The following is a 12,595-nucleotide window of genomic DNA, read 5'->3' on the forward strand; positions in this document are numbered from 1 at the left end:
GGTCGGCCTGAGGCTATAGTAGAAGACACTTGCCCAAGGTGCAACACAGTGGGACTGAACCTGGAACCATGTTGGGAAGCAAGCTTCTTACCACACAGTCACACCTAACCCTATATATTTATATATATATATATATATATTATATATATATATATATATATGTGGCCGATGCCAGCGCCGCCTCGACTGGCTTCCGTGCTGGTGGTACGTAAAAAGCATCATCCGAATTGTGGCCGATGCCAGTGCCACCCCGACTGGCTTCCGTGCCGGTGGCACGTAAAATGCAACAATCCAGCTGTGGCCGTTGCCAGCCTCGCCTGGCACCTGTGCAGGTGGCACGTAAAAAGCACCCACTACACTCATGGAGTGGTTGGCGTTAGGAAGGGTATCCAGCTGTAGAAACATTGCCAGATAAGACTGGAGCCTGGTGCAAACTTCTGGCTTCCTAGATCCCCAGTCGAACCGTCCAACCCATGCTAGCATGGAGAATGGACGTTAAACGATGATGATGATGATGATATGTTACTAACTGAGAAAGAGATTGTAATTGGTTACTGAAAGAAAAAAGCATCTGTAAAGAAAAATTAATTGAAGAAATGCATTTCTTACCTCTCCTTCTAAGATAGCTCGTTTGCGTTTATGTATCCATTTATATTCCCCAAAATTTCTTTCATCCAGCACCTTCAAAAAACAATTAAAAAAAAAAGAGTTGAACTGGTATAATAAATTTAGCTATAAATGTCATGTATCGGTTTTATATGCATTTATTTTAAAACTTTAGCACCACTGCTTTAGGTATTATACAGTAAATAGTTAAAATATAATCAAAAATTGAACTACTGATAAAAGTATGAAAACAAATTCAAAAGAGCCATCTTGGTATCATACTCAATGCAAATACATCATATACAAGCAAATTTACTGCTGTTATTGAAAAAAATATTTTTACTTTTTTATCCATGACTGAAGGGGCTAAAACAGGAGGATCTGTATTATAAACCCAGAGGTGAGTGGTATTGAAAAGATGAAAATAACAGGATTATCTTTTGCATACAAAATGGTAAGGATTATAATATAATTCTACACTAGTTTGTATAACAGTGGACAGTAGAACTCTGGGTCCTAGATGCAGGCAGTGCTGTTTGATATGAGGTTCACTTTGTTACTATGCTGTCTTAAATTATCTCACTCTGTGAAGTCTCTAGCATATTAATACATAAGTTAAGCTCAGTATAGATCTGGGAAGACTACAATTCAATTAAGGATTCAATGTACAATCACGTAGAATGCATACTTTATTATGAAAGCAATAGCGCTATAGAAATATCATCTGTTTTGCAAGTTTAGACGAGCCATAGGTACAGTGCAGCCCATAAAACTTTCTGAAAGGCACACTTCACATAAAATTATCTTGATATTGTTTATTTTTCACTACTACAGCAAGACTGATGATAAGTCACATCTTGTATGGCCCCACTTTTCAAAAAGGGTGTCCATGCCTGGTCTAGACTCACGAAATGAGTTCTCTGTAAGGTTTCTGACTAATAGAAACTAATTAATGATTAAACTAAATAGCTCCAAATTCTTGATAAAATTCAAAATTAATCTAGGCACGGTGTCTTTCATAAGAAATATTTGGTTAAAAAATGGGTTAATTAATGACGTCAGAAGTGTGAGAAAGGCTTTGAGTTGAACTAAAACTTATGCTTAATTGCACACTTACAATGAGATACATGAATTAACGAGCGCATTCTATTCTTGCTCCTGTTTAGAACTTAGTTGCAGAACACACTTTCACTAAATCTTCAGCAAAGAGAGTGACTAGGTTAAAAATAAACATTAGCAATCTTGAAATCAACCACCTGTCCCAATAAGAATTGCTTTTGTTTATGGATTTGGTTTTTCTAAGGACAATAGCAGAGATAATATAATAAGAAATTATTACAAGGATAATGGTAAATAAGATGTTGATGATAAAAGTCGTTATATTGATGTTGTTTACAGTGGTTGAACTGACTAGCTGTAGTAATAATAATAGGAAACGGTGTTAATTATAGTGTTGTTGTTGATGGTTACCACTACTGCTGCTGCTGCTACTACTACTACTACTACTACTACTACTGCTGCTACTACTACTACAGTGTTGGTCTTGGTAACAGTAGTAGGGAAGTTGTTGTTACTTCTGAAAGTTGTGTATGTTGATTCATGATAATGATTAGAATGGTTATAGAGATAACAACAGCTAATAAGTGTGTTGAAAAAGATGGAGACAGTGATAGAAATAGGAGCGATGATGATGAGGATGAAAGAAACGGTGAAGTTAAGGGGTGGAGGTAAAAAAAAACCCCCAAAAAACCAACAAAAAAACAAGTGCATCCAGAGTGTTTTTCAATGAAATGCTTTTGTTTATCAGACAGCCATGAACTTGATTGTCCGCAAGTGAAACGGTACTTTGTCACCCAGACCATAATACTTACAATTTCTGCTTCACTTTTAGCCATCATAACGTCAACAAGAATTTTAGTAACTTCCTTTTCATTGACTTCATACAGGCTTAGTTTAGTATCTGAAGAAAGGAAACACAGAAATTAGTCAATACACACGGAGAAGCATTTAATAACTAATTATGTTTTTGTTAGTGAATACTGCACTTGGAGACAGCAAAATATATAACAACGCAGTAATGAGGGAAGATTTTAAACTCAATACCAGGATATCAGAATGTTTCACTTTTGGCTTTATTGTTTGTATTTTTCTCTCGTTTTTTTTTTTTTCTCTCCTTCTTTTTAAATATTTTATCAGTATGAAGACTTTGAAAAGCAGACAAAATTAATATCCAAGTTGTTTTGATCACTAATCTTCTATTTGAAACAAACTCGTAAATAGTGAGGATTTAGTTTATTAGTTAATAAATAGTTTGAAGACTCTGTATAAAAGCTGCAGACATTGATTCAAAAAAAAATATATATTCAAGAATAAAAAAAAATCATATATATGTGTGTGTTTGTATGTACACACACACATATATATATATATACACACACACATACACATACATACACACAACCACATACATATATATATATACATGCACACACCAACATACATATATATACACACACATACACATATTCATACACACACATACAGACATATACATACATATATCTATACACACACACATACAATTATCTATACATGCACATACATATATATTCATATATACACATAAACATGTATACACACACACATACATACATACATGCATATACACATATACAAACACATATGTACATATATAAATATATACACACACATACAAATATACAAACACACATATATAAATATACACACGCATACATAGAACATATAACATATTGGTTTATTAAAATTGCCTCTGCTGCAGCTTCATATGAGAAAGAGATTATCACAAGAATCAAGAATTCTCAAAAGTTGACGTGTTGTTAAGGGATAGCACAGGTCCACTGACTGAATGCAAGCATGGGAGTTTCTGCCACAATAGGACTCATCAGCAGAACAACTGTCAAACTTTATCTCAAGAGGCCAAGGGACCCAGATATATATATATATATTATATAAAATAAGTTCTGTCTGTCTGTGTGTGTGTGTCTTCTAGGATCTCGGGCATCCTCCATCCGATTGCGCTCAAATTTGATATATTAGATACCGACGGTATCAGGGTATGTATAAGTCTTGAAAAAATTACAAAAATCGATTCCAGGTGAGAATGCAATCGATAAAGTGAATAAAATCGTTTTTGTTTGGAATTTGTGGATGTGCATAAATAACAATCACGTACACATACACACACAAACGCATGCACACACAAACGCATGCACACACAAACGCATGCACACACAAACGCATGCATACACAAACGCATGCACACACAAACGCATGCACACACAAACGCATGCACACACATCCTCCCTTTTATAGATATGATGATAAAAGGCAATAATAATAATGATAATCATGATAAAAGGCCTGAAATTTTGGGGGAGGTGTCTAGTCAATTACATCAACCCCAGTGCATAACCGTTATTTATTTCATGGAACCAAAAGGATGAAAGGCAAAGTCAACCTCAGTAGAGTTTAAACTCAGAAATTAAGGGTGAACGAAATGCCACTAAGAACTTCATTTGGTACAATAACAAATCTATCAGCTCACCGACTTGATAATAATAATAATAATATTTTAAAAGAAGGATTTATGTAACTCTTCACCAATTAATTCTTTCTATTAAAGCCACAGGGCTTGATATTTGGGGGGAGGAGGGGGGGTCGATGTAATCGACTTGTCCTCCTCAAAATAATAATAATAATAATAAACCTTTCTTACAATAGGCACAAAGCTTGAAATTGGGGGAGGGGGGGGGGCAGTTGTTTAGTTCGAAACCAGTACGCAACTGGTACTTAATTTATTGACTTCAAAGGGATGAGAGCAGTGGAATTTGGACTCAGAATGTAACGACAAGTGAAATACCGTTAAGCATTTTGTATGGTGTGCTAACGATTCCGCCAGTTCACTACTATAATAATGATAATAACAATAATTATAATCATCATCATCATCGTTTAATGTCCACTTTCCATGCTAGCATGGGTTGGACAATTTGACTGAGGACTGGTGAACCAGATGGCTGCACCAGACTCCAATCCGATCTGGCAGAGTTTCTACAGCTGGATGCCCTTCCTAACGCCAACCACTCCGAGAGAATAGTGGGTGCTTTTACGTGCCACTGGCACGAGGGCCAAAGTTTCTTTGCTCTAGGTGTTGCAAAGATACTCAGCAAGAAATGAAAACAAAACTGAAAATAAAAAAAAACTAATAATAATCCTTCATGGCACAAGGACTGAAATCTTGGGGAAGGGTTGATTGGCGTCATCAATGAATGCTAGTGCTTGATTAGTACTTATATTAACCCCAAGAGGATAGAAAACAAAATTCATACCAGCTGAATTTTGTTATAATAATAATAATAATAATAATAATAATGATAAAAAAATATTCAGACAAATACATAACAAAAACACCAGGACTTACAAACACATATAACATACAGAAAATTGCACTACTAGGCACTGCACACATCCTACGCAGAACACTTTCCATACAGTAACCATCAGAGCATCACAACAAATCACAGCACATACCCAAGGCACACAGAGCTGCGCTCGGTAGTGAAGTGAAAGCACGCTATTAAAATAAAACTACTGAATAATAATAATAATAATAATAATAATAATAATAATAATAATAATGATAATAATAATAATAATAATGATAATGATAATAATAATAATAATAATAATAATGATAATAATAATAATAATGATAGTGTGTGTGTGAGAAGTAGATTGCAATATATTGTAAATAGTTTTAGACATCTGCTTAATATATACAATTTTCGAAAACAAAACAAGCACAAAAGAAACATTTCTACATAATTAATATAATTTTCGACTAACAAAGAAAACAAACGAGTCTTGACAAACACAAACTCCCCCCGCTCCATTGAAAGTTACGAAATTAATACAAGAGATACTTAAATAATCTGTAATAACTTTCTGTTTATTTATTTCCAATACTGCACTGGAGTTTATAGGTAGGCAATAACTTTCTGTACAACATATGGTTTATCAAGTTGAGTAGAGATGTCTGTTTCATTTGTTGTGTTAACAAAAGAATTACGCACTGAGGTTGATAACCGCAGAACAGGAAAAAAAAAGAAAGAAAAGAAAGCGAATATATATGTGTGTGCGTGCATATATATATATATATATATATACACTCACATATATGCACATAAATATATGTAGACATATAAATATAAATATATATATACATATTCTTTTATTTTTTTACTTGTTTCAGTCACATGGCTACGGCCATGCTGGAGTACCACTTACATTATATGTATATATACCAAAATTTAAAAAATTTGTTTGTTCTGCAAGTGTGCATTTGAGTGTGTTCATGTGCATGCATATTTATAATTTATATAAATGCACAAACATATATATACTCTCTCTCCTTCTCTCTCTCTCTCTCTCTCTATATATATATATATATATGTATACACATATATAAGCATACACATATATAAGCATATAAATATATGTATATATATATATTTATATATATATATATATATATATATATATATATATATATATATATATAGATGTATACACCTATATAAGCATATAAATATATGTACACACACACACACATATATATATATATATATATATATATATACACATACACACACACACATACACATATTGTGAGTAAAAGAAAGATAGTGAAGCAATTCAGCCGAAGCCATGTAAGTGGTAGAGTTGAAAATAACATTGTATCACTTATGGAGCCATTAACTACAAATAAATCTGGTATTGAATGTTTGACCAAATGGCGGAATCGGAACAGATAGAAGAGCTTTTCTATAGAAAAAAAAAAAAATGATATTGAAATCATAGTATAGACGAATTTCAGTTCTTAAAAGGATCATTCCACAATGCCTTCCTCCCTGCCAAATATTTCAATGCTTATTTTTTCTGGTTGAATGCTTTCATCCAGATGACTTTTCAATAAAATGTTAAAAGGAAGACAAGAGAAAAAATTGTCTGCAAAATGTCTGGCTACAAGTTTACATATATATAGATGCATATATCTTCATATGTGTATATATATATGTGTGTGTGTGTGTGTGTGTGTGTGTGTGTGTGCATATACATGTGTATAGATATGTATATATACATACATATATATATGTATATATACATATATGTGTGTGTGTGGGTGTATATATTTGTGTGTGTATGCATGTATGTATATACACACACTCATATATATATATATATACATACATATGTGTGTGTGTATACATATGAGTATATACATACATACATGAGTTCTGCACCAGGTCATTAGCCTTGTAATTTCTAAATGAAATACATATATGCATGCATACACACACACGCACACATACACACACACACACATATGTATTTCATTTAGAAATTGCAAGGCTAATGACCTGGTGCAGAACTCAATATACTACGTTTGAGAACAAAGTGTTAGATGAGCATAGACTAGTAATAAAAGAATAGAGATGATGCAGGAAAAACAGTGGTTATGTTATTAACTTCATCAGCTTACAGGTGTTTCTGCTATAAGGTTCATCAGAGGTTCTAAGGAAGCTACAGGATGTTATTCAGTCACTCAATTAAGATTCTATTGCATCTTATAGCAGAAACAGTTGTAAGATAATTATGTTCATAGCAGAACCATTGTTTGCCCTCTGTCATCACTATCTCGTGTGTGTGTGTGTGTATTTGTGTGTAAATGTCTATCTATCTATCTATCTATGGTTTCGCGTTGCAAGACAGTGTGTGAGAGAGAATTGTGATGTGGTGGGAGAGAAGTGTGTTTGCATGGAAGATGGTTCACTTGCGCTAAACGAGGATGCAAAGAGAGCGGCTTGGAGACGCCACTATGAAAGGTTGCTGAATAAAGAAAATGAATGAGATAAAGAGAGTCTACCGAATGTTGACCCAACAGAGGGACCAGCTATCAGGGTTGATAGTTCCTTGGTAGCTAAGGCAATTAGAAGCATAAAGACAGGGAAAGCCCCAGGCCCATCAGGTATCACTGCAGAGATGCTCAAAATATCTGGTAGTGTCGGCTATAGCCTAGTCACCTGTATAGTTAATCAGGTGATACATGAAGGAGTCATACCCAATGACTGGTGTAGCAGCATAATAGTCAACTGCTACAAAGGTAAAGGTGATGCCCTAGATACAAATAATTAGAGGTATCAAGCTGTTGGATCAGGGGATGAAGGTTACAGAGAGGGTCATAAGCCAACTAATTAGAGAGAGAGTTAGTTTAGATGAGATGCAGTTTGGTTTCGTGCCAGGGAAAAGTACCACTGATGCTATATTCCTGGTAAGGCAGCTGCAGGAGAAATACCTAGCCAAAGATAAGCCCCTGTACCTGGCTTTTGTTGACATGGAGAAAGCCTTCGACAGGGTCCCCCGATCCCTCATATGGTGGTCAATGAGGAAACTAGGAATAGATGAATGGTTAGTGAGAGCTGTGCAAGCCATGTACAGGGACGCTGCTAGTAAGGTGAGGGTTGGCAATGAGTACAGTGAAGAATTCCGGGTAGAGGTAGGGGTCCACCAAGGCTCAGTCCTCAGCCCCCTCCTATTTATCATAGTCCTCCAGGCAATAACGGAGGAATTCAAGACAGGATGCCCCTGGGAGCTCCTCTATGCTGATGACCTTGCTCTAATTGCTGAGTCATTATCAGAACTGGAGAAGAAGTTTCAGGTGTGGAAGCATGGTTTAGAATCGAAGGGCCTTAGACTCAACCTAGCTAAAACCAAAGTCGTAATAAGTAGGAAGGTAGACAAATCACAAACGCCTTCAGGTAGATGGCCCTGCTCGATCTGTAGAAAAGGTGTAGGTAGAAACTCTATAAGATGCACCAAGTGTAAGCTATGGACACATAAGAGGTGCAGCAATATCATAGGAAGGCTAACTAGGAAGATGGTTTTTGTATGTGGCAGATGCTCGGGAGCATTAACCTCTGAAAATCTGCAGAAAACAACTTCCGTTACTTTCCAGGGGGAAAAACTAGAAGTAGTTGATAGCTTCCGTTATCTTGGTGACCAAGTCAGTAGTGGGGGTGGGTGTGCTGAAAGTGTAACGGCTAGAGTAAGAATAGCCTGGGCAAAGTTTAGGGAGCTCTTACCTCTGTTGGTGACTAAAGGCCTCTCGCTCAGAGTAAAAGGCAGACTGTATGATGCATGTGTACAAACAGCCATGCTACATGGCAGTGAAACATGGGCCGTGACTGCTGAGGACATGTGTAAGCTCACGAGAAATGAAGCTAGTATGCTCCGTTGGATGTGTAATGTCAGTGTTCATAGTCGACAGAGTGTAAGTACCTTGAGAGAAAAGTTGGACCTAAGAGGCATCAGATGTTGTGTGCAAGAGAGACGATTGCGCTGGTATGGTCATGTGGTGAGAATGGATGAAGATAGGTGTGTGAAAAAGTGCCACACCCTGGCAGTTGAGGGGACCTGTGGAAGAGGTAGACCCAGGAAAACCTGGGTCGAGGTGGTGAAGCATGACCTTCGAACTCTAGGTCTCACCAAGGAAATGACCAGAGACCGAGACCTATGGAAGTATGCTGTGCGTGAGAAGACCCGGCAAGACCAGTGAGAACAATCAAAATCAAATCATATATCAGAAAGCAGGGGTTAAGTGACCCATCTCTTCGTGTCCGCTGTCAGCCTCGTCTGGCACCCGTGCCGGTGATACGTAAAAGCACCATTCGCTCGTGGCTGTTTGCCAGCTCTGCCTGGCCCCCGTGTCGGTGGCACGTAAAAGCACCATCCGTTCGTGTTCGTTGCCAGCCTCGCCTGGCCCCGTGCCGGTGACACGTAAAAGCACCGTCCGTTCGTGGCCGTTTGCCAGCTCTGTCTGGCCCCGTGTCGGTGGCACGTAAAAGCACCATCCGTTGCCAGCCTCAGCTGGCCCCTGTGCCGGTGACACGTAAAAGCACCGTCCGTTCGTGGCCGTTTGCCAGCTCTGTCTGGCCCCATGTTGGTGACATGTAAAAGTACCATCCGTTCGTGTTTGTTGTCAGCCTCGGCTGGCCCCCGTGCCGGTGACACGTAAAAGCACCATCCGTTCGTGGCCGTTCACCAGCTCTGTCTGGCACCTGTGCAGGTGGCACGTAAAAAACACCCACTACACTCGCGGAGTGGTTGGCGTTAGGAAGGGCATCCAGCCGTAGAAACACTGCCAGATCTGACTGGGCCTGACGAAGCCTTCCAGCTTCACAGACCCCAGTTGACCCGTCCAACCCATGCTAGCATGGAAAGCGGACACTAAATGATGATGATGATGATATATATATATATATATGTAAATGAATATGGCTATGTGTTTGTCCCTTTGCCACTGCTTGACAACTAGTGTTGGTTTATTTATGTCCCCCATGACTTTGCAGTTCAGTAAAGAGTATGAGATAAAATAAGTAACAGGCTTTAAAAAAAGTACTGGGGCTGACTTGTTCAACTAAACCAGGGGTCGGTGAACCGGGGTAAATTACCCCAAGTGGGGTAAAAATGAAATTCTTGGAGGTTAAGGAGGACTCATTTGACATAAGTAAAATAATATAAAAAACATGTTCCTTCAAAGATTCTATGTTTTTTTACCTTTCAAATCCAAGGGAGTAACGTTGGCGTAAGTAAATACATTTTGGGATAATTGGTTAAAAAAGTTCCCTGAATCCTGAACTAAACCATTTGAGGTGCTGCCCTAGCATGATCAGAGTACAATGGATGGAAGCACTCCGTCGGTTACGACGACGAGGGTTCCGGTTGATCCAAATCAACGGAACAGCCTGCTCGTGAAATTAACGTGTAAGTGGCTGAGCACTCCACAGACACATGTACCCTTAACGTAGTTCTCGGGGATATTCAGCGTGACACAGAGAGTGACAAGGCCGGCCCCTTGAAATACAGGTACAACAGAAACAGGAAGTAAGAGTGAGAGAAAGTTGTGGTGAAAGAGTACAACAGGGATCACCACCATCCCCTGCCGGAGCCTCGTGGAGCTTTTAGGTGTTTTCGCTCAATAAACACTCACAACACCTGGTCTGGGAATCGAAACCGCGATCCTATGACCACGAGTCCGCTGCCCTAATCACTGGGCCATTGCGCCTCCTAGAGTACAATGACTGAATCAAGAAGAAGAGAGAAGACAAGCACACACACACACACACACACACACACACACATTCTCAGCTTTTCTTCATGAAATGCGACCATTTTCCAGAATGACAAATGCCTTAAATTGAAATGTTATTTGCAAATTGCAGAAAGTCTTCGTCCTTGTTCATAGCTGAACCAAAGGCCATCTAATAATCAATGAGGAGATAGCTAATATGATCCGAAGGCATCTTCATATCAGTTACACATTTAAGTTCACAAAAGTATTGGAGTGATAGAAATAGAAAAGAAGAAGACAGTTAAATTAAATAGTTTACAGTATTTAATTAAGCCCGAAACATTTTAATATAGGCCAACATTGTGTTTTATGATCTCGGCATTGATAAAATTAGTACTAAACATGTATTGAGTTCGTTACGAGCTCTTCCTTTACTGTACCTGCCCTTTATAAAAGCATGGCCTAAAATTAGCATAGTTAAGTAACTTTAAATTCACAAAATGTAATTGCTGAAACACAAGACAAAAGATGTACTGGAAATTTTGAGCGAGCGATGACAATCACAATTCTAATAAATTTACATGATATAGCTTAAGAACGGATTATTACATCAAGACTTGCCCTTTCTAGCTAATGTGAACAAAGACAATCAGGCTTAACATATCAATTAAGTAAGAGTTAATATTTCAGGATTGATTATAGGTTATGGAGCAGTCAAGGCAATAATTTCCTCTTACAGGCTGAAAGTGCTTTCTCTGTCAATGGTAAACATGTTAACTGCTTTCACTTCCCCAGAGGGAATAATTTCAGAGATGCATCCACTGCAGCTGTGAAGCAGTCAATGCCTGTTGCAAAATATTTCTGCATTAAATTTCATACTGATGAGTTCCATAATAAAGTTATTTTCACACTTTTCTGTCGCGAATAAATTGCTATCTATTAACCTTATAACACCGACTCCAATACTACCAAACAAAATCTTTTATGGCTAAAAGGAAAATGTCCTTTGGTGGCCAATCTATATTTTGCTGCGTATCAATATTCTAAAAACTTAAATTTCACATGACAATGTCAACTGCTCATTACAACATTCTAATGCCTGCTGACACAAATGCACAAGCTCACACGTGCAAGCAAGTAATGCAATTGGCCACCCCAAGACCTGGTTGTTTGTATGTTATTTTTCTCTTTGTTTTAGCTTACAATGTTTAAGCAACAAAAAGCTATAAAAAAATGGAGGGAAAAAGAAAGAAAAAAAAAAGCAATTAAGACTGTTTTAGTTATATGTGAGGGAGAGAGTGATGAATAGAATAAATTTCGTACTGGAGTTTATGTTAATGAATTACTGTAGTTTTTATAACAATTTCATTGCCAGAAGGCAGTCATTCTGGTACCAACATTATTGTTTTATGGTTGCCATCAGAAGTTATATTGCGTCCCTCTCCAAGGTGCACATTACTTTAGTATCTTAGTAAATTATAGCAGCTAATGGGTCTGGGAACACACATTTCCTGACACATGACAGATTGAAAAAATGTCATAAACAGTGAAAGAAAGCTTCCCAAAAAGAGAACACATTTTAAGTATGATAAAAAAAAACAACAAAAGAAAAAAGCACTAATACTAAATGTAGTATTCTTTGCTACTATTGAAAATTTTATCTACTTCAGTTGAAATAAAAACTGTTGTTTGAAGGAAGAAAATAAGTAATGATCCTAATAATTTGGAAGGTTAATATAATCTAAGAACTAATGAGAAGATAATTCCTGTCTTGTGACTTGGTCATGTGTTCAATAATAAACATATCAAATAGATTGG

At 37.2% G+C, this 12,595-nt stretch overlaps 1 protein-coding gene across 2 annotated transcripts in view; it reads right to left on the reverse strand.

The window, feature by feature from the left end:
• Window positions 1-12,595, reverse strand: part of LOC115232078 (probable ATP-dependent RNA helicase DDX49) — a 700,146-nt gene that overhangs the window by 36,500 nt on the left and 651,051 nt on the right. For both annotated transcript variants that reach the window (XM_036511346.1, XM_029801952.2), the window contains 2 exons: window positions 2,478-2,566; window positions 610-681 (listed from right to left, as the gene is read on the reverse strand). In XM_036511346.1, coding sequence (XP_036367239.1) covers window positions 610-681; window positions 2,478-2,566 — 161 coding nt within the window. The remainder of the gene's footprint in view (window positions 1-609; window positions 682-2,477; window positions 2,567-12,595) is intronic.

Source organism: Octopus sinensis, linkage group LG2 (assembly GCF_006345805.1).
Source record: "Octopus sinensis linkage group LG2, ASM634580v1, whole genome shotgun sequence".
Taxonomy (NCBI): Eukaryota; Metazoa; Mollusca; class Cephalopoda; order Octopoda; family Octopodidae; genus Octopus; species Octopus sinensis.